Here is a 22,981-nt window from a genome sequence, read left to right on the forward strand (position 1 = left end):
CTGCTTTCAGGGAGACTTCTCCCTCGTGTGGCTTATTAACTAGTAAACCTTAGCACGTGAGAATCCTACATTCCAGGGTGGCAGGCAGAACCCGTTTTCTCGCTTACGAGGCCGGAATGCCCAGTCCCCGAGTGGGGCAGGCCCGGCAGACCGGAGCCAGCCTAGCTGAGCAGACAGCGGACGGCCCCGGCAGTGGGGGGGGACAGCCCCACCAGGTGCAGGTTTGGGTGATTTCCCCCAACAAGGTCCTTACACAGGAACCTACTAAATGTAGACTTTTCACTGGTGAAAGGAGGCAGCCTGAAAGGTCATGGGGGGCACCTGACCTCACACAGCCATTTCTGAGAATTCGGAGCCATCCAGCCTCTTCTACCTGCTACAGTTGTGAGTGGGGAGGCCAGGTGTTTTCTGCATTTACAGCCATGCTGTAAAGCGGGTAGCAGGGTAGCTTGGTTCCAAGTTCAAGTTCAGAGGGCTCTCCATGGGACATGCTACCATAGTGTCCTTTGAGTGTGAATGAAAATATAACCTACATCAGAGCAGAGTGGAACACACACTGAAGGGAAACCTTTTGACAGTGAATACACAAATCTAGAACTCGAATCCAGCAATTTCCTCGTGGTGGAAACCACCAGAGCGTCTCCCATCAGAGATCACCAGGCCCGTGGGTTCTCTGTCATGAGCTGGCCTGGGAGAGAGGGTGGTCTGGCCTTTTCGGTGCTCGCGTACGTACGGAAGAGGCAATCCCCTTAATATCTTTATGTTTCTGTTGTTGGTATAAGTAAGCCCAGCCTTTCCTATTTATTTTCTGTCTTCCCTGCCTTTTGGCACAAAAACCTGAACTCGCTCGTTCAGTTGATGCCACGAAGGTGAATGCGGCACAGCCGCCATGAAGGGCGGAGAGTAAGGAAATGGGAGCCTGCAGCAAGGAGGCAGGACGCCGTTTCCATCGCGGGGCCGGCAGGACCAGCCACCCTAACATCTGCATTTCCTGCCTCTTCAGGGAATCAGAGGTGAGGGTCAGCTGCTTCTGCCAGGAAGTGCACGAACACGTAAAAACGTGAAGCATGAAGCGTGTAAATACTGAGCGTTCAAAACCAGCCCACTTCCTTCCGACGGTTTTGGGTTTATCAATGGTTGGTTGAAACTGCTAGGTATGTTCCACACGTTCGTCCTCAATAAAGGTGAGCGAGATGGCCTTCTTTAGGTGTCCGCCCTGAGTATGTTCCATTGTCCAGCTTGTGACGCCTGAGAAACACAGGTCCCCTGAGAAGTCATCTCCTGGATTTAAATCTGAGTGCTCCCTTTCAAAGAGAAGATTAGCAATCCTGTCTCTGTCCCTTGTCCAGTCCTATAGATTTGGGGACACTTGTTCGAAGACCCTTCAACTCTTAACATATCTTTTGGTTTTTAATGTTTAATTATTTTTGAGAGAGAGCGTGCGAGTGGGGGAGGTGCAGAGAAAGAGGGGACCGAGGATACGAAGCAGGCTCTGCGCTGACAGCAGAGAGCCCGACGGGGGGCTCCAACTCACCAACCCTGAGAGCGTGACCTGAGCCAAAGTCGGATGCTCCACCAATTGAGCCGCCCGCGTGCCCCTCGGCTGATAGCATCATCTTAAAAGCTAGTTAAGAAAAGTGTCCATGGCTCACAGGGATGGTGGCTTATAATGTGTCCTCCCTCGGAGAACCTGAGAGTTTATAGCAACAGGCGCTGTAGTGAATATGGGACATCACTAGGGAGACACGGCCAATCTGGAGTCAGAGCATCGGAAGTGTGACTAATCTCAGCTGTGGGCATGGGGTGATGGCCACAGTTAAATAAACTGTCTGTGGGGGCGGGGTGCTCGGGGACCCCTGGGGGCAAGGAGCAGTGAGCTGAGCTCCCCCAGACTGTGCCCTTAAACGCTACCTAGCTCACCCCGGACCCAGTCTTGGGAAGAAAACGAAAGCTGATGGATTCTTCAGGCAGTCAGCTCTCCAGGCCCAGAGAATCTTGCATGTGGATCTTCCTCAGAGCCTGTGTAGGTCGCTTCAGACCATAGAACAGGCTTCCTTGCCCTGTCTCCTCTCCAAGTTCAGCAGTGGAGTACCAGGAGCCAGGGTCAAGTTCGATGCTTGGGCTGTTAAAAGATATGGCTAAGTAGCTCCTCAACGCCCCCCCACCCCAACCTCTGCCCTGAGGGAGGAAGGAAGGAAGGAGGGAGGGAGGGAAGGGGGGAAGGGGGGAAGAAAAAGGGAAGGGAGGGAGGGAAGGAAAAGAGGGTGGGAGGGAGGGAAGGAAGGAAAGGAAAGAAGGAAAGGAGAGAGAAGTAGCCCCAAACAGACCCAAGTGAACCATGCATTTAGAGCAAGACTGGGAAGGCTTACTGGGGTTACGCTTGCGGCCGGTGGTGTTCCAGGGGCACTTGGACTCCGTGTTCGCTGGCTTAGCTGCTTAGACAGTGGCTTCCCAGTCCTGGGTCTGCAGCAGCAGCAGGCAGACCAGCCATTTCCAGCAGGAGAAAACTGAGTTTCTTGTCCCGTAGCAATCCCATCAAACATTTGAGTTGTGGTTGGCAGAGGATTCTGGAGCGTGGCAACCACTTTTGTTAAAGTCGGAAGGAGGACGGGGGCCGGTGTGGGCTGCCCTTCCAGCTGACTGGCTCCAGACTGGCGAGGTCCCACTTTCTGGGCCATTGCAGGAAGGAAAACGTCGTCACACCCTCCTTTGTGGGCATGTGCACATCAGAGCCGCCTTAGGGTTTTCCGTCTCCTTCCTTTGCTGGCTTCGTGGGTTCCCATCCGCACAACCCCCGGCACGTCCCCCTCCCCCTCCCCGGGCCCTCCCCGTGTCCTTGTAGAGAGTCCCCACGCCCTTCACCGGCTCTTTCCCTCTCTCCCTTCAGAGCCAAGCCATGCGAATCGTGCGGACTGTCGGGCAAGCCTTCGAGGTCTGCCACAAGCTGAGCCTCCAGCACACGCACCAGAACGCAGACGGCCAGGAAGACGGCGACGGCGAGAGGGACAGCAGCAGCTCGGGGGACCCAGGTGGGCAGCTGGCCAGGGTGCTGCAGTGGGCGCGGGCAGCCGTGCAGGAGGGCAGCGGCGCAGGACAGCGCATCCCTTCCCCGAGCCCTAGACCGCCAGTCCACTGAAAAAACACTTTTATTCTTTTTCTCCTTCTCTCTGGATTCTCAATTTTCTTTAAGGAATGTGTGTGGCTCTTATAATAGACGATTAAGGATGCTTATCGAACAAGGACGCATTTAAGCTGCTTTATGCTACCAAATCCAACTCCAAAGAAAATTACAGTACAAAAGCACCTTCGTAAAACAAATTAGAAAGAAGATAAAGTTATAATTAACTTAATGGCTTAAAAAAATTTTTTTTAATGTTTGTTTTTGAGAGAGAGAGAGAGACAGAGTGCAAGCCAGGAAGGGGCAGAGAGAGAGGGAGACACAGAATCTGAAGCAGCTCCAGGCTCCAAGCTGTCAGCACAGAGCCCGACCCGGGGCTCGAACCCACGAACCATGAGATCATGACCTGAGCTAAAGTAGGCCGCTTAACCGACTGAGCCCCCAGGCGCCCCCAGTCTCTCTCGTTTTGAAATGTCACAGTTGTTTCTGTCATATTGATCGTCTCACAGTCAGTGTGGGGGAAATTACAAGCATCAGGAGAGAGCAGAGGAAAACTCAGTATTGTGTATATTAACTTACGTGGAAAACCCAAGGAAAGAAACTAATCACTATTAGAGACGGGAGAATTCGTTTAAGGAGGTGAGGTCTGGTAGTACCACAGTTAACTCAGGGTTGTTAGTTTTTTTCCAGCAACGGCCGCTTGGAAGTCTCCGCGGAAGAAAAAATTCATTGGAATAACAATTTAAAAAGATAAAATACCTATGAAGGATTGTAGTAAAATGTCTATGTTTTACATGAGGAAAGTTGTAAGCAGGTAGAAAGTTCTGCGTTGAAAAACCTGAACCATCTTTTTTATTTAAAAAAAAAAAAAAGCAAATTCTCCTGTAAATCTCTCAATTTAACAGAACAGTATACAGATTTCTGATGGCAAAAGGGACACATCAGAAAGCTATCGTTTTCAAAACTTGCAGGATACAGATAAGGCCATGTTCAGAGGAACATCCAAAGGTTCAACTATTTATGTAGATAGATAATCAATCATGAAAATCAAATTAGTTAAGCATCCCATTCAGGACGCTGCAAACTGCTTGAGAGCAGACCATTGAATTTCATTCCAGCGGCACATGTCCCTGGCTGTGTGATTTGGGGCAAGTTCATAACCTCTCTGGGCCTTTGTTTCCTCTTTGGAAGAAAATAGGAATAATAGTAGAGCGATAACTCATAGAGTTATTGGGACAATTAGGTGAGAAGATAGGTGAAAAATGCCGAGTCTGGTGTTTAGCCCATAGTGAACATCAGATACGTGTGAGCTATTATCATTTTAATGTGAATACGGAAAAATTAAAAAGGCAAGAATAGAAACATTTCTGGAAAGGATGAGCTGTGACAGACGAGTGGCTTTGCAGACATGAAAACATAAAGCTCTAATAGGCAAACTACTGATGCAGGCATGCGGCCCTGACTGGATCAGAACAGAAGCTTCAGACATAGACCCAGACACACATGCTAATACGGGGCACAGAGAACTAGAAGCCCCACGGAGAAAAATACAGAAATCATTAAATTTAAAAATCCATGTGCCTTTGACCCCCAGATTCTCCTCTAAGAATTTATCATAAGGATAAACCCATACATGCACATGTAAAGTTACAGAAGCAAAGAATTGGAAATAGCATGAGGGGATTTTCAAATAGCAGAATATTACACAGTCCTTACAAAAGAATGAGTCTGCTCTCAGGATGCCTGGGGGTGGCTCCATCGGTTAAGCGTCCGACTTCGGCTCAGGCCATGATCTTACGGTTCGTGAGTTCAAGCCCCATGTTGGGCTCTGTGCTGACAGCTCAGAGCCTGGAACCTGCTCCGGATTCTGTGTCTCCCTCTCTCTCTTTGCCCCTCCCCTGCTTGTGCTCTGTCTGTCTCTGTCTCTCTCTCTTAAAACTAAACACACGTTTAAAAAATTTTTTTAAAAAAAGGATGAGTCTGCTCTCTATGAAATGATACAAAGTCTATCTGAGATGCTTTGTTGAGTTTTTAAAAACTTTTTCTTTTTTTAAATTTTTTAATAGTTTTTATTTATTTTTTGAGATAGAGAGAGACAGAGCCTGAGCAGGGGAGAGTCAGAGAGAGAGGGAGACACAGCATCTGAAACAGGCTCCAGGCTCTGAGCTGTCAGCACAGAGCCCGACGTGGGGCTCAAACCCACGAACCGTGAGATCATGACCTGAGCCAAAGTCAGACGCTTAACTGACTGAGCCACCCAAGCTCCCCTGTTGAGTTTTTTTTTTTAAACAGGGTTTAAAACCTCGGTCGTGGCATGCTACCAACTGTATAAAAAGACTGATGTGTAAATGTGTGTGTTCCATGCAAAGAACATCTCCAGAGTGATACACAAGACACTGGTGACTGTGGTTCGCTCAGGGACAGGGAACTGGGTGGCCGGGGGGTGGGGACAGATTTGCTTCCTCGGTGCCCCAGGCCTGGGGCGGACCGCGCCGCGCGGAGAGCAGAAACCCATGTACTAGGGCATCTGTCGTCAGAGCGGTTCACCGGGGAAGAGGCGCCCGTCTTTGGTGACGTCCTGCACCCCTGCTGGTGGACAGTTGTAACTAACTCTCGGAAGCTTTCGAACCCACTGGTAGCCCGTACGCGCCTACGCAAAGAAACTCTAACCAAAAGGGACAGGCCAGGGGCTCTGGTGAAGGCTGGGTGTGACGGGGTCGGAGCCAGAGTGGAGCGTCTGCACGCTGTTGGTGGCTCACAGCCCCCGTCTGGGGAGCTGGATCTCATCTCCAGAAGCCTCTGCTCACGGCCTGACAAGAGGGTCAGGCTGGGACAGGCCGGCCTTTTGGAGAGAAGAGCTGCTGGGTTTCGCCAAGACCCCTGAGCCCCTCTCTCCTCCCTCCTGCAGCCCTTGCAGGGTCTGCTGGGTGGGGTGGGCTGTCGTTTCCTGTACAGAGCTCCTCCCGTCCCTGTCTGAGTGCGTCCTGTGCCTTCATTGTCGGTGGTCTCTGCGTCACTGCCAGGCAGGAGTCCTACCCAGGCTTCGCATCCTGTCTTCTGGGCCGCGCGCCTCCCAGCTCCTGTTGCCCATTGCCTTCCATCCCCTTCCAGAAAACGTAGACCCTTTTCTCTCTGGGTTCCTCTGTTCATCCAGGCGATGCTGTTAGCACTAGCACTTAGCCCCTGTCGCCCGAACAGCTAGTGCCCTCTGTCATTCGTGGGCGGGGAGGGACCATCCCTGGCGCACAGTCCTCCTGGAGCAAATGTGTAGATGCAACTGGCGAGTGTGGTCGGCGAGCGCCTGCGTCTTAGTGCTCGCAGCCACGGTGTTCACTGCTGACTCTGTGCCCAGTTGAACATGGACTTCATGCAGAGATGCCAGCAGGGAGTTCCCTGGATGAGGCGTGAGGGCCGCCGGGGCAAAAACAGGTGGAATTACAGGGGTGGGGCTTGGCGGTGAGACTGGCAGGCGGTGCAGAGAGCTCATGACCCTGACGGTGACGAGGGCTGTGGATCGAGACCAATGTGGCCGCACTCTTCCAGCCTCGGCAGATGGTCAGCATGGAGAGAACAGGCCCGGGGCACCCGGGTGGCTCAGTGAGTTGGGTCCAGCTCTTGATCTCAGAATCAGGTCATGATCTTGCGGTCCTTGAGTTCAAGCCCCGCCTCGGGCTCTGTGCTAACGGTGCAGAGCCTGCTTGGGATTCTGCCTCTCCTTCTCTCAGCCCTCCCCTGCTTGTGCTCTCTCTCTCTCAAAGTAAATAAATAAACTAAAAGAAAAATTAAGAATGAAGCCACTAGCCATGCCACCTCTCCTTTTATTACCTTTTTAAGAGGTGATAATTTTCTCAAATAATATTAATATAGACGAGACCTCAGCTACTTGACTGCTTCTACATCCCACTCTCTCTAGGGCGTGGCATAAATGTCAGTGATGCTTTACATGTAGAAACATCTGGTCTAATATAGTGTCTTTGAAGTATAAGACGTCAAAGTGCTGAGTGTATCTTTAAGGAAGTAGCATGGATTGGATACGCTGTCTGTATAACCTGTGGGCATCCCTGCAGAGTCGGGGAAGGGACAAGGGCTCCCCCCTCCTTGTGTAAATGAGGATATGGCCCTGCAGAGTGATGTAAACTGTATTAGGGAAATACACGTATACATCGTCGATTTTAAGGAATTGGCTCATGAGGTTGTGGAGGTGTACCAGGCCCAAAGTCTGTAGGGCAGGCTGGAGACCCAGGGGACAGTCGCAGGTCCGAGTCTAAACGTGATCTCCTGGCAGCATTCCGTCTTTGTTCTAGTAAGGCCTTCAACTGATTGGTTGAGGCCCACCTACATGGTGGTGGGTACTCTGCTTTACTCAAAGCCTCCTGATTTAAACGTTCATCGCATCTGAACAATACCTTCCCAACAACGTCTAGGATAATGTTTGGTCAAATATCTGGGCCCTGTGACCTGGGCAAGTGGACACACAAAATTAAGCATCGCAGAAATGAAGAGGCAGTGTTTGTAGTGGGGAGGGGGGCTGGGCCAGCAGACGAGAGGAGGCCCCGAGGGCCAGGGTCCTGGCACCTGCATGACTGGGCTTGAATCCTGACTCTGCCGCCTCTCAGCTGGCGGGGGGGGGGGGGGTCCTCAACAGAGCCCCTGGCCCCTCTGGATCTTTCTTTCCTAATCTGCAAGTGTTGTGAGATAATGCACATAAGCCAGCATCAGGCCTGCGTAGACAGTTGCTGAGGACAAGCTGGGTTTGAACTGCCCTGGCCCACATACGTGTGGACTTTTACAGTTAATATCGTGCAATATTGTATATGTCTTTCCTCCTCCTTTTGATTTTCTCAGTAACATTTCCTTTCCTCTAGTTTCCTTTCTTCTAAGAATATTGTGTATTGGGGCACGTGGGTGGCTCAGTCGGTTAGGCATCGGACTCTTGAGCTAGGCCTAGGTCATGATTTCACGGTTCATGAGTTCGAGTCCTGCATCAGGCTCTGTTGATGGTGTGCAGCCTGCTTGGGGTTCTCTCTCTCCTCCTCTTTGCCCCACCCCTACGTGTGCACACGTGCACTCTCTTTTTCAGTATAAATAAACTTTTAAAAAAAAAGGACACAGTTGGGGTGCCTGGGTGGCTCAGTTGGGCGTCCAACTTCGGCTCAGGTCATGATCTCTCAGTTTGTGGGTTCAAGCCCTGCATCGGGCTCTGTGCTGACAGCTAGCTCAGAGCCTGGAGACTGTTTCAGATTCTGTGTCTCCCTCTCTCTCTGACCCTCCCCTGCTAAGGCTATCTCTCTCTCTCTCTCAGAAAGAAATAAGAAATGTTAAAAAGGAAAAAAAAAAGGACACAGTGTATTACCTATGTCATACAAAACACGTGTTATCTGACTGCTCCTGATAAGGCTATTAACAGTAGGCTATTAAGTGTTTGGGGAGTCCAGAGTTATACATGGATGGATCTTCGACTGCACGGGGTGGTCAGAGCCCCTCATCCCCGTGTTGTTCAAGGGTAAACTGTACTGTACTCTAAATATATATCACTTATTAGCTAGTTTGGAGCTCGGAGTCTGAAATACATGACCTAGCCCATCTCTGCAATGTGGGAAGTAGCCAGGAGATCACTCAAGTCCCATGGTTTTATGATAGGTCTGAGTTAAAGAATTAATTAGGGGGGGCGCCTGGGTGGCTCAGTTAAGAGTTTGACTTCGGCTCAGGTCGTGATCTCACGGTTTGTGGGTTCGAGCCCCGTGTCGAGCTCTTTGCTGACAGCTCAGAGCCTGGAGCCTGCTTCAGATTCTGTATCTCCCTCTCTCTGCTCCCCCCCTGCTCATGCTCTGTCTCTCTCCGTCTCTCAAAAACAAACATATTTAAAAAAGGATGAATTAGGGTGCTATCTGATCACAGTTTGGCATGAAGCAGAGCCTCCTTTGAGTATGATGAGTGTTTGGGCTGCCACAGGTCTGGGATGGGAAACATTTCTTCCTCAGGGAAAGCTGCCTCCTGCCCAGCCCCACGGTCACTTCCTTTTTATGGCCCCGCCTGCTTGCTTACGGGCTACAAACCACTAGGATACACGTTTCTTCTGTCCCTAAATGCTTCCCCCAGAAGCATTTATCGACCGCATTAGGATTGTTCTCTGTTCATGGAGCACCTTGGAGCACCAGATTAGAATTCTAGATCGGTAGTGGTTTGTGTGTGTGTGTGTGTGTGTGTGTTTTATTTATTTTCTGTTTTGTTCTGTTTACAGGAGTCTCCCATTTTAGCGACTTTTCATTTAACGCACAGTTTATCTTTCCACTGGAGCAGCCTCACGTGACGTGAGGCCGTTACTGGGTGGGGGGAGACTTGTTTACTCGGAGGATTTGGACAGCGCTCGGGCTTCCCGGTCTTTGATGCCTCCTGGGCCCTTTGCCTTCTGTTTCAGCTTTTCAGTGCTTTTCAGATGACATTCAGCTTCTTTCTGTGTGCCGCCTCTCCCATTCCCTCCTGCTTGCCTTTCTTGCCTCCCTGAGCCTTACCGTTCCCTACCCTCGGGCAGACGTAGCCTGTGCATCTCTTGGCAATGGCCGCCGTGGGCCGGTTCCCGGGGCTCAGAGCCAGCTGGGCCCACTGCTCCTCTTCCATTTGCCCGGCTCTGCTTTGCGCGGTTTCTTTGACTCCCAGGGAGGGTTTCCCGGGAGAGCGCCCGTCCCCTGGGAAGCATCATCCTCTCCCCCGCCAGCACTCCAGTGCGGGGAAGGACCTGGAACCCGTAGGAAGAACAGAGCTTCTTAAAAAGAACTCTTTCACCGTCTAGACAGTGAGCGGTGGGCTGGGTACCTGTTCCGTCTGCATCTGCTGGGTCTCCTGCTCTGTCAGGACCGGGGGCTCGCAGCTCACGTGACCCTCTGCTCCCCCACCTCACCGGCTCCTCTGTCCCCGGTGGTCATCCGTCCCACGGGTGTTCATCTAGTTCCCCTGATGCACCAGCCTCTATTCTGGGAGGCCATGAACAAGAAAACAGGGCCCTGATGGCAAGGAGCATGCTTTCAAAGTTGGGGTGGGGGGTGCAAGCACGTGACAGATAAACGGGATCATCGGAGAGCATGTAAATGCAGTGAAGACGGGGAGTGGGTGGGAGGTCTTGCAGGGGGAAGCAGCCGGCCGCTTGGGAGCCAGGGTGGCACTGGTTTAAAGCACCAGGCCTGGAGCCAGACGGGCAGCCTTCGAGCCCAGCTGCAGCCTTACCTGCTCGGTGCCTCAGTTTATCTGTCACCGCCTGCCTCTCGGGTGGTTGTAAGGACACATGATTTATACAGGTAAAACCCTTCACTTGTACCTGGAATGTAATAAGTGCTAGTTTTTATAAAATGTTTGTTTTGAGAGGGAGGGGCAGAGAGAGAGAGAGAAAAAAGGGAGAGGGAAAGAGAGAAAATCCCAAGCAGGCTCTGCACTGATAGTGAGATCATGCCCTCCCGTGAGATCACGACCGGAGCCGGAACCAGGAGCCGGCCGCTTAACCGACTGAGCCACCCAGGCGCCCCAGTAAGTGCTGTTGATTTTAACTGTTACTACTGCAGTTTTGAGGCAAAAAAAAAGGTGGCCATTTCTAGCGCTTTGCACCTGAGCTGATAGCCCCTGGTTCTTTTTTTTAAACCGTTTTATTACTGTATAATTAATTGATGGTATAATTGTGAAAAGTTCCGCATCGATTCAGCAACACCTATCCGTTTAGCCCCTGGTGCCAGCCAGCCGGGGAAACCGCCTTCCAGAGGTTCATGGGTGACATTTCTGGGGTCACTCGGCTCCACCTGCCTCCCTGTCCCCAGCTTGTACCTCGTGGCCAGTGTCCCGCGGTGCAGGATTACCCTCCACCCACCGCTTTCTGAGCCCAAGCCCCCAGTCCTGCCGCTCCTGAGGGGTCAGCTGAGTCTTGTGCTGAGCTGCCTTCCCCACTGCAGACAGACACGATCAAGCCTTTCTCCGTAACAAATCCAAATCCAGCCTTCCTCGCCCCTGCCCCGCCCCCGCTCCCCTCCCCACCCCCAGCCTTATCTCTTTCCTTGCCTTCATAGCTCAGCTCTTTGCCAGAGGCATCTGCACTCTCGCCTCTTCTTCCACCCCCCCCCCCCCCCCCCCACCCCCGCTCTTATCCCTTCAGCCTCCACTTGGTTGCGTTGCCTGCTGGCCCTTCCCGAGACCCCTGGTCACAGTCACTGAAGGGCCCCCAGTAGCAAACTGAAACAGCCTCTCTGCAGGGTTCATCACGAGGAACAGAGCGCTCGCCTCCGCTGGCTTCTGGGACGCCGCCCCGTCTACACACGCGCCCAACCTTTCCTTATCTGCCGCTTGCTTTCCAATGTCCCTTGCATTTCTCCTGGTCCCCTTTTCTGACGTCAGTGGCTTCAACTGATTTTATTTCCAGGCCAGGCCGTTCTCCTCTCCACGTACAGCCCCAGCAGCTGAGGGGTATCTCCATGTGGCTGTCATGGACCTTGTGATTCCAGTAGGTTTAAAACGGGAAGGCATAGTGGTGTGCATCCCGTGTAATAGCGGCCAGGTGCGTCCTCTTACCCGCAGCCCCGCTCCTCTGGAATCTTCCCTGAAGGATGCCAGTCCCTACTGGCTCACCTAAATCAGAAATCTCTGGTTTAGGCAGGGCGCCTGGGTGGCTCAGTCAGTTAAACTTCCGACTTCAGGTCATGATCTCGCAGTTCATGAGTTCGAGCCCCACGTCGGGCTCTGTGCTGACAGCTCAGAGCCTGGAGCTGCTTCAGATTCTGTCTCCTCTCTCTCTGCCCCTCCCCCGCCACACTGTCTCTCTCTTTCAAAGATAAGTAAACATTAAAAAATGTGTTTTTAATTTCAGAGCTCCTCCTTGCACCTTCCTCTCTCCTTCCCTCTCTCATCCCACCTCTCTCTCCGCCACCAGTTTGTCCCCATGTCCCCTGATATCTGCCCTCTGAAACTCTCACATCTGTTCCCCTCCTGTCTGCTCCTGCTGGCCTAAGCCCCCCTGTTTCCCACCTAGGGTATTGCTTTCCATATGCTCCCTCCTACATCGGTCCTTCACGTCATCTCTAGGGTGACATGTGAAAGAACAAAAAGTCCTTCGAGATAAAAGCCTGTCTCTTCCTGGTTGGGCCCCTCCCTACAGAGCCATTTGCAGCCAACATCCTCTGTATCTCTGCCCCTGCCTGGAATGCCTTCCCGCCCGCCCCCCCCCATGCCCACTTCCCCACCTGCCTTAGCTGGCCCTCCCCCATGTGGCATTGTGTCCTCTGCACAGGCTGCTCTAACCACGCACCCCCCCCCAGGTTAGCTGTCCCCCGTCCGTTGTCCTGAACCCTGGATAACTCCCCCAGTCAGGGGTGGGGGGGGACACAGCCTCCTGCCGCCTCCGCGGTATGTGTCTGTCTCCTCCATCGGGCTGGGGGAGCTTTGGCTTATTTATTCTCATGCCCAGTAGGTGTCTGTCATGTACAGGTGCCTAATGAATGCTTATTGAGTAAATAAAATCAGCATATGTCCTGTGGCTTCTAGTTACAGTTCATTGCATCGAGTAGAGATGGTTTAAATAAGAGTTCAGAAAGTAGCACTTCTCAGGGCGCCTGGGTGGCTCAGTGGGTGGAGCACACGACTCTTGATCTCGGGGTCGTGAGTTCGAGCCCCATGCTGGGCATAGAGATTACCTAAATGTTTTTAAAAACACTCTTTCTTCTATACTTGGTGCTTGGTCTCTGGAATTTTTTTAATGTTTATTTATTTTTTAGAGAGAGTGCGAGCAGGGGAGGGGCAGAGAGAGGGGGAGACACAGAATTGAAGCAGGTTTTAGGTTCTGAACTGCTAGCACAGAGCCTGATGCAGGGCTTGAACTCAAGGACCTAGATCGAGATCATGACCTGAGCCGAAGTCAGATGCTTCACCAACTGAGTTCCCCAGGCGCCTCTGGAATCTTTTAAGGAATTTTATTTGAGTAAAGTAATAATGAACCTAATTTCAAATGTAGAAAAAGAAAAATACGTCCTGGGAAATGCCAGGGAATCAGTAGATTTTTATAGAATCAAGAAATAGAAAGAAACAGAGGCACCTGGCTGGTTCAGTTGGTTAAACTTCCGACTCTTGGTTTGGGCTCAGGTCATGATCTCACAGTTTGTGGGTTCGAGCCCTGCACTGGGCTCTGTGCTGACCACACAGAGCCTACTTGGGATTCTCTCTCTTCCCCTCTCCTGCCACTCCCTTTCTCTCAAAATAAATAAACTTAAAAAAAAAAAAGGAATAGGAACAGGGAACAAAGGAAAAATACAAATAGGATTTTCACACATATGCTGAGTGAGGCGAGGTGGAGAGGTGAAAAATGGAATGTAGAAAGTCTGGATAAAGCTTAAAACCCTTCTCTTCCACACTGCTGCCTCCTGCAGGCCCCTTTCCTGACTGCTGCACTTGGCCGTGGGGTCAGAGTCAGGCTCGGAGGGGTGGGGGGCCGATCTTGTGTCAGATGGAGACTCAGATCTCCTCGCCCTCGTTTTTTAGTCACATACCTCTCCTCGCCCAGCTGCCTCTGCCTCTGATTTCCTCGTGGGGGCCGTAGCCCCCGAGGGCCCCACAGGGGCTCTTTCCTTGGGTGGCTTCCACTCCTGAGCTCAGAGGAGTCAAGGTGACAGCCACCACCCCCTCCTCTGGAGCCCCTACACCCTGTCCATATCAGCATCTTGCCAGCCTGGGAAAGCAGTCACATCCAGGCTCAAGGAAACATCATTTTTGCTTCTGGACTTTAAAAAGATGTTAAACGGGAACATCTTTCTGGACTGGGCGTGAAGGGTGGCTGGGGATGCCGGGAAGCGGGGGGCGTTCTCTAAACGTGCAGACCTGAACGCAAAGTGCTAGGAAGGGAGGACCTCGTTCTTAACAGCCCCTTCCCTCCCTCCTTCTGTCACCCCTGAAGGCCGCCAGCTCACTGGAGCCGAGAGGGCCTCCACGGCCACTGCAGAGGAGACGGACATCGACGCGGTGGAGACCCCGCTCCAAGGGAATGACGTCCTGGAGTTCAGCCGAGGTGTGACCGACCTTGATGCCGTAGGGAAGGAAGGAGGCTCCCATGAAGACCCCAAGGTAGGCGGGACGTGACCCATCACACGGGCTGCACGCATGCGGCGTCCTGAGCAAAATGTGCTGTCCGAGTCTCCTCCTGTACGCGCTGGGTTGGCTTTCGTTTCCCCTGCGGGGCCCTGGCTTCTGCACATGGGCCCGGTGTGCCGGCGCTGGACGCCGCACCACCCTGCAGGGTCCCCTCGCCACCCTGGGTCCCCTTCTCCATGGCAGTTCTGCCTTCACTGGCACCACATCGCAGCCTGACACCCATGCAGAACGAATTTTCCTGCATCAGGACTGGTCCCCTGGGGCTTAGCTGCTGGCGCGGAGCTTGTCCGGGCTCCCCCTGCCTGCAGCCAGCACTCTGGGGCTTCCTGGTGCGGGTGCCGTGGAGGCTGGCAGTCGCCCTTTGGGGGTTGGAAATGGCGAGACTGCCTGGGGCTTCATGCACTCCAGCCTCACATCTTATGGCCGAGAAGGCAAGGCTCCCAAGGACATCCCGATAGAATCCAGACTGAGAGCGATGCCTGGAGAGCACATTCCAACCTGAAGACACAGCAGAGAACCCAGAAGGAGAAGGCTGAGAAAGGGGGGCTCCCCTTCGATTCCCGAGCCATGGCTGCCTTGCCTTCTGCTGAGCGTCGGCCTTTTCCGGCGCAGGCCGTGGGGCAGCTCATCAGGAGGGAGAAGCCCGTCTGGCCTGCAGGGTGGTCCGGTCCCAGGTCATCCACCTGACGTTTTCTTGGTGACATTTGTCCCCTGCTTGCGGCAAGAGCCGTCTGTGACCGGTGCCTTTCTCCTGCCTGTCTGCAGGGGGCCCACAGTTGGCAGTTAGCTGATTTATGGACCCTACAAGCCGCCTTAGCAACAGTTGCCACCTGGCCCGAGGGAGACGGCTGGGGCGGGGGCAGGGCACAGAGGCGTTGATCCTGCAGCCCCGGTGGCTGTCCCTCCCCTCGAGGCAGGGCCTGCTGGCCTAGCCTCCCTCACACAGCCTAGGGGCCCAGGGAGCAGCCCTGGAGGAGGGGACCCCCAGGGCCCAGTGGAGTGAAGGTGGAGCCGCCCCCTTCCGGTTCCATAGTGGGGTGGCGGGTGGCTAGAGATCGACCTCCCCGAGTCCGGGTGTGGTATCGTTGGATATGGTGCGAGAGGTGGGTGCCCCCCGACCTGCCTCCATCACGGGGCGGGGGGAGGTCAGTCACTGAGGGTCCAGGCAGGGTGGCCTGGTGCGTGGCCCCAGCTGCCACACCTCCTCCTCCCAGGCCCCTGTCCACTTGGCTACTAGGGGACACCGCATCTCACCCGGCCATGGCCACGCCCTCTGTGTCAGAGCGGCCACTGCCCTGCGCTCTCTTCTCTCTCCAGGCTTCCCCCCGCCCCCAGGAGCCCATGCTGGCAGCCTCGCCCAGGATGCTCCTCCCCTCCTGCTCCTCGAAGCCCCCGGGCCTGGGTCCGGGGACGCCACTGTCCACCCACCACCAGTTGCAGCTCCTCCAGCAGCTCCTCCAGCAGCAGCAGATGCAGACGCAAGTGGCCGCGGCCCAGGTCCTCCTCCGCCTCCACCCTCCCCGCCAGGCTCCACTCTCACGGGCTTGACGCGCCTCCCCCGGCCGAGGGGCAGGTTCCCAGCCCAGGGAGCCGGAAGGGGTCGCTCACGCTGCTGGGTCACTGCTTGTCGGGGAAGGGATGGGGGGGCGAGGGGGATGCAGTTGAACCAGGAGGAAACGGTTTGGTTTCCCGCGTACCCACCCCTGCTCTGAGTTGGGCTTGGCTGGCTTGGCTTGGACACTGTTGGATAAGGACTTGAACTCCTCGAGGAAAGAGATACACACAGATCCACCCTCCCTTTCCTGCCTGTCTTCCTGGTGTTTGGCGGGAAGGGACGCCTTTGGAGTCACGACAGCTGGGACTTTGCGAAACCAGTCTTAAAGGAGCTTCAAGTACGACTTTGTGCCAAACACCCTTGCAAAGTCCCCTCCCCCCCAGCATCCTAACTGCCTTGTCCATACAGGTCCCCACGTGCCCATCAGTGCCCTGCTTATACCGGGCAGGATTTGATCTTACACTGGCCTTGGAATTCGTTCCAATGGGATCTAATTTATGGGATCTCAGGTGTCATATTGGAGCCACTTGAGAATTGGCTTTGATCTCAGAAGCAAAGTGCTGTCTGAGCCCCAAAGGCTTGTCAGGCCGCGGCCTTGCAGAGGAGGCCCAAGCTGGTTTCCCTTGCGCTTTCTTCTGCTTGCTTTCCCCGGAGGGGATTATAATCCCCCTCTGGAGGGGGATTATAATCTGCATCTTCTCTGGGATTTGTGAGTCTGAGTGTCTGGGCAGTGAAGAAACAGTGAGGACAGGATCGCTCATGCCATTCATAGGCTGAATTCTGAGACTCAGGATGGGGCAGGATCTTGGGGGCGGGGGGGGGGGCGGGGGGCGGAGGGCGTGGATAAGGACAAGGAGGAGGGTGGGGCCTCCGGANGGGATTATAATCTGCATCTTCTCTGGGATTTGTGAGTCTGAGTGTCTGGGCAGTGAAGAAACAGTGAGGACAGGATCGCTCATGCCATTCATAGGGGGGGGGGGGGGGGGGGGGGGGGGGGGGGGGGGTGGGGGGGGGGGGGGGGGCGGGGGGCAGAGGGCGTGGATAAGGACAAGGAGGAGGGTGGGGCCTCCGGAGCTGGGGAGTGGGGAGTGGTCGGGCCGGGCAGCTCCGTGCGCTGCACTCTCCATCTGTGGGACCAGGCTGACCTCTGGGGGGTTCTGCGTTCTAGAATGGCAGGGAGCAGACTTCTCTGGGGAGCACTTACTGATCCCCGCTGTTTCTCCTGCTCACTCTTCTCACCTTGGGTGGAGGGGTCACCCCAGAGCGGTCCTTTCCCGTATGCACACCTTGAGAAAGCACCGGCTGCCTAACGGGAGTGGGATCCACGGCGACTTAGTTCTTGAAAAGACCTTCTTCTAGCACAGTCTGACGCGGGCGGGGCCTGAGACTCAAGCCTCTCGGAAGCCTTTTGCAGCCAAGTTGGAGAGAGTAGAATCAGAGGGCCACGGCTCCTAAATGATTGGAGCCTTTAAAGAAAATTCTGCCCGTGAAACAAAATGGTGTGTGCTAAGGGTAGGAGCATTCGCAGGTGTTTCCACAACAGCAAGAAAAGGAAGGAATGTCATTAATGGCTTCTTATACTTGGGAGGAGGGGAAGCGGGGGAGGAAATCATTGCTCTTTGTCAAATAGCAGAATTCATCTCAGCTCCTTAATGGCAGTCCCTAACGTTGTCACCACCACCCCCCACCCCCACCGTGTGACAGGATCACAAAGCCTCAGTGCTCCACCAGGGGCTATTCTACAACTCACATCATTTCTGGGAGTTTCCCCTTGAATACAAATCCATCCTCCAACCCATAATACTTTTCTCTTTCAGCATATCAATTGCCAAGTAATTATTATTTATCTAAGAAAGGGCTTGATGCATATTCATGATGGATATTATCAGCGAGTCATTTGAATCTGAAGTCACGGCTAAATGCTAAAGACACAAACGTCTAATCTACAGGACAAGAAGGTTGTGGTGGCGGCCTGGGGCAGCAGTGGGTCTGCAAAGCCACGGGACCTGTGACCGATCAGGGCTGTGCCACAGTCAGCCTGAAACCCTAACGGTTTTCTGGTACAAATCAGGCATCTGCCTCAATGGGGCAGCACTGCCCTGTTTTAATGGTCTCTGTCCTAAAGACAGTGGATCTCAGGGAAGGGAAGAGTGTGGTCCCTGAGGCTTACTTCATGCCACTCCCAGGGGCTGGGAGCCCTTAGCCTCTGACTCAGTCTGTGGATTGTGCCTCTCGGGTCCTTCCCACGGTGACGTGCGTGGCTGAACGGCAAGTACAGTGTGTCAGTCCTGGCGAGGCAACGGGCAGGGTCAGAGACTTGCAGAATCTCCAGCCGGACAGGGAACTCGAGGTTCTTGAACGAACATCTCTCCCCCTCTGCTGCCCGGGAACGCAGAAGAGGTGCGGTGTCGGCCCTGAGGCCTTTAGATCCCATGTCCTCCAGCCGCTCGGCCCTAAACCCTTCTTCTGTGACAAGTTCTTCTTTCTCCCATTCTAACAAGAATGGGCTTTGTATTAGTATCCGTGTCTTTGGGTAAAAACAAGTATATAGGAGACGGAGGTGGATTAATAGGTCTTCTGGACATCTTCCATGCATTTAAAACAGCATAGATGTAGTGTGCACGGTTTCTTTGGGTGGGGGTTGAGCTCACCGTGCTGAACTAGGTCAGCCTTTACTTGTCTTGCCTGATGCTGTCGCCAACAAGCTGCAAGCTTTCTGTCTTCTTCATTAAACTGCCAGCCGTCGGGGTGCCTGGGTGGCCCAGTCTCTTAAGCATCTGACTCTTGATTTCGGCTCAGGTCATGATCTTATGGTTCGTGAGTTCGAGCCCCGCATAGGGCTCTGTGCTGAAAGCATGGATTCTGCTTGGGATTCTCTTTCCTTCTCTCCCCTTCTCTCTGCCTCTGCCCCACTCTTGCCATCTCTCTCTCTCTCTCTCTCTCTCTCAAAATAAATAAACTTTAAAACATTAAAAAAAAAAAAAAGCCTGCCCACAGTCCCCAAAATTCCGGGGGGAGCAAGAATACCATGACCTCGGCACTTCAGGTAGGAACACGTTTTCCTTCTCTCTGGAAGCATCCAAGTCCTCCTCTGTGACTTCTGGATTGAGCTAAGGATACAGGCAGAGTCTCTTGCAAATAGGTAGCACCCTTGGGGTCCCTTGTGGCTTCCTGTATGCACCCACACACACAAATCCCCCCCCATGTACTCTCAGGGCTACTCCAGTCCTGCTGTTGTCTGGGGACCTGGCTTAGACTCCTTAACAGTATTCTGATTGGGTCCAAGACCTCAAGATCTCTCCCAGCCTCTCCCTAAACTGGTTCCGAGCCGCTCTAGAGGAGCCTGCCCTGGCCTTCGAAGTACAGGGGCAAAGGTCATGTTCAACTAGCTCTTACGCACTTCTAGCTTAGACTTTAGCGTGTAAATACTCAAGCCCCACTGACCGTTCTCCCGGCCCAGCTTGACGCTTGCCTGGCTGCACTAGCTTCCTGTTTTTAGTTGGGCCCAAAGTTCAAGGGCATGACTGAGAGTAGAGCCAAGCCCCACAGCAGAGCTGGGATGTCGCTGGCACCTGCATGGCCATGAGCTGGGCCCCTAGAGCTCCAGAACTGGCCGGGGCACAGCTGCTGACTGGCAAGAGTTAAGTGGGCCGGATTCCTGCACTGTTGCTATTTAAAGATCTCTCCTTAACCCCCCCCCCCCCCCCCCCCCCCCCCCCCCCCCCCCCCCCCCCCCCCACTCGTGCTTCTTCTGAAACCCGTGATTGGTTACTTCCGCTTCGCGAGCGATCGCGTGCGCTGTAGATGGAGGAACGGCACCGAGAACACGCCACACCCCGCCTCCGGGCCCTAGACCTCGCTTTTTGTCGTTGTGGCTTCTACCCGTCCCCAGCACCCCCGGCGCACCCCCAGCCCCTGCCTCATGCATGCTGAGACCGCGCCGCCTGCCTCCGCTGGTGCGTCCGGTGGGGGGCGCGGCGGGGGGAGGGCAAATCGCTGTGGTTCTCTCCACGCCACTTCCATGTGCCTGCTCCCCAACTTCAGCCTGGCCCTGCCCCCACTTCTCGCGGAGGAGCTGGAGTCCAGGCAAGTAGGCCGGAGAGCGAGTGGGCAGGGGTCCGGCGTCGCTGGGCGGGCCGAGGGTGGGTGTCACAGCCGGAGGGTGCAGGGTTCAACTCCCGCTCGGGGCGCTGTGGCGGGAACGCGGAGCGGGGCGCTGCACCCCCGCCGGGACCTTCCCACGGACTCCGTCCGCGCAGTGGGATCGTCGTTTGCCAAAGACCCCGTGGGCCTTGGAAAGGAGAGGCTCGCCCTTCCCTTTTCAGAAATTAATACGGCCTACTTTTGCGAAAGGTGTTGAATTCTTGGAAAGAAGAGCATGCGGAATACAAAGGACTGTCCCATCTGGGGGGCGGCGGGGGCCGTACTGGCGCTGGGTTCAAGGTGCAGGAAGCCAGCACAGGCCTAGAGCAGAGCGAGCTGAGGCTGAAAATAGTGCCGCCCCCTCTCTTTGCTTCGAGGCCAGACCTACATGCGAAAATTCAGAGACTATTAACTGGCTTCCAATTTAAAAGAAGTCCCAGATGCTTCGTCCCAGCCTGGCCTGGTTTGGGCTCTGCGGTGGCTCGGACTGCCAGGATCCGAGGTTTGAGCCTTGTGCCCGATGCCACTTCTGATCGCTGCAGAAGGGCTCGGCTGTGCTGGCTTTAGGGACTGGTGTGTGCTTTCACATTCCTGGGCTTTGAAAACACCGTAAATGTTCTAACTCTGCAATTGCAAAGCTAAAATTCTTATTTAATCTTTACGAGGGGCACTCAGACTCAGGAGCATTTGATTCAAGGGCCTTTTTACGTATTGGTGGCCCTCCACCAGAACTGGGTTACCTACAGAAAGATGCTTCCAGCATCCACTTACCCCCCCTCCCCCCGCTTCTGCAGGAGGAGACTCCTCTTTTGTTCCCAGTCCTCATTCTCTGATGTCAGAAGGGGAATCAAGGGATTTTCTCCAGGGAGCCTTTGACAAAGGGCCCCCCAGCGCTGACTGCCATGTTCACTGGGCAGCGGGATCCGGGGTTGCCTGAGCCTCTGGCCAGCCCCCCGGGGGAGAGCTGGAGAAAGTGAGGTCCAGGTGGATGTGAACTACCTACAATTGCATAGGGAGTCACCCTCACACTAGAGCTTTCCAGCTCCCGTCCAGTGCTCTCAGGTGGCCTGTCATGTTGAGATGCGAGTTCCCAAGTCCGTGGTGGGTGTGCAGGGAGCCCTCTGCAGGCGCCAGTTAGCAGCATCTTGACTTCTTAGCTTTTTCTGTTTCTATGCATTGAAAACTTTAGTCCGCATTTCTGCCTAATGTTTCTGTGTCACTCCAGGGGAAATAGAAATTGGGTAATTAACAATCCCGCCTGCTCAGTAGATTCCTTTCAATGATACTCAGGACGGGAAGAAGTTACGTTACTCACAGATGGGAAGTTAAGCTCGGCCCTTTTTCAGGAGGAGCTTCTGGAGGCTTCCAAGAGCAGCTGTCCTGTCTCAGCAAGATCTGGGGGGCTCTCCAGGGAGGCACCTCTTCTCAGTTTCCAAAAAAAATAAAGGCTTAACAGCCACCCACCACCTGATATCCAGCTTAAAATATTATTGCCACTTCTTTCCCTGTTTTCCTTGCTCTCTAGATCTTTCCTTAGTTTCCCTGAGGCAGCAAATGAGGCTGATTTCTAAACCAAACTGTCCCGTCTGCCCTTAGCAGCACCTCATGGAGGACAGATTTACTTTAGACTCCTTACACATCCTCCCCTGGGGCAAGACAGGCCCAGCCTCTGGAGCCACTAATGGAAAGTGGCAACTAATCTCATTAGTGGCTCCCACTTAGCAGCAGAGCCAACTGCAAGGTCAGGTCCTCAGACCCGCCAGGAAGGAAGGAAGGAGCTGCTGAATCCAAGAGTGGGATTCTCCAAGTGCCGGTGGCTGGAAGGAGCAGACGCCAGGCGCGGCAGGTCGCGTGGTCCGACTTGGACAGACTGTGGGGCGGATACGGTCCTTTGCTCTCCGATAAAACGTGCAACCCTTTGGAGCAAACTGCTCTTCGGAAAGCCGAGCCTTTGTTGTCTGAGAGGCGAGTCGCTAGCTCTTCTGACCCCTCTCCCACCTTCACCTCACACCCCCAGTCCACCTGCCTCAGTCTGTCCACTTTATCCACACTGCATCTTTTTTTTAGTCCAAGAAAACCCTCTTTCCCACAAGCTGCCTTGGTGCAGGCCCAATGCACGAGCTCCCTTTCTTCAGGGACCTTCTGAAACCCTCCGCGGAGGCGCCTTTATCCACCGCTTGGTACGGAATCACAAATGTGTGAATGTTGTTGTTGGCTTGTGACTCAGTTTCTCCAAGCTGGGGTCCTATTACGATCGCTCCACATCTTGCCCTGGGTCTTGTCCCCCTACCTGGTTACACACCAAGAACAGACCCTACGGGGCCCTGAGCACGCTGCACGTGCCCTCACCGGCCGCTCCACTGTGTGAGGAAGAGCGGGTGAGGGTCCTCTGTCTCCCGCAGCGGGCAGCTCTGTAAACCGTTCACCTCCACCCTGCTGGGCTTGTGGGAGGAGGCCCGGCTGTGAATCAGTCAGCAGGCGTGTGACCCCTACCAGGTTATAGCACAGTCCAAGGTGCCATGAGAAACAAAAAGGAAACAGACGGTCAGGGAGAGAAGCCGGCACCCACCGATGACAAAGGACAGACTTTCTCGTGACCGCCTCACGAATGAGGGGCCTCTGTAGGACTTCCTGTTTCCCATCACGTGTGGAAGGGGAGAGGAGAGACTGAGTAGGGGTTTGCTGTGACACCGTTCTTAGCTGTTGGCTCAGCGAGTGTATCAGTTTGTTTTCCTTTTTTAAAAGACATGGGAAGCAAGAGGCACCTCCCTCCACGTGGCGGTAATATGTTAGTTGTCACAGCAGACAGGGCACAGACCGCAGGGGCTGGGGCTTGCCTCTGGCCCGCCTCTTGCTGCCGGGCCCTGAGTGGTACGTGAGTGGTACCGAGTGATCACCCGGGAGATGCAGAGGGACGCACAGGGCCAGTGACCCTGCTTCCTTGGGCTGCATCTCCGAATGACGAGCCCAGGTCCCCGTGTGTCCCCGGAAGGGCTTCTCCCTCTTGAACGGAACAGGGCAGGTGTCCCCCGGTGACTCTTGTTTGCATTCAC

At 54.2% G+C, this 22,981-nt stretch overlaps 1 protein-coding gene across 4 annotated transcripts in view; it reads left to right on the forward strand.

The window, feature by feature from the left end:
- CUNH1orf226 (chromosome unknown C1orf226 homolog) overlaps positions 1 to 22,981 on the forward strand; it is a 308,187-nt gene that overhangs the window by 266,170 nt on the left and 19,036 nt on the right. For 2 of the 4 annotated variants that reach the window (XM_039245966.1, XM_039245967.1), the window contains exons 6-8: positions 2,888 to 3,029; positions 14,037 to 14,203; positions 15,548 to 15,727. In XM_039245966.1, the coding sequence (XP_039101897.1) occupies positions 2,888 to 3,029; positions 14,037 to 14,203; positions 15,548 to 15,727 (489 nt within the window). The other 2 variants (XM_039245968.1, XM_039245971.1) reach the window with 2 other exon arrangements.

This window comes from Hyaena hyaena, unplaced genomic scaffold, assembly GCF_003009895.1.
Source record: "Hyaena hyaena isolate Hyena2069 unplaced genomic scaffold, ASM300989v1 scaffold_275, whole genome shotgun sequence".
NCBI lineage: Eukaryota > Metazoa > Chordata > Mammalia > Carnivora > Hyaenidae > Hyaena > Hyaena hyaena.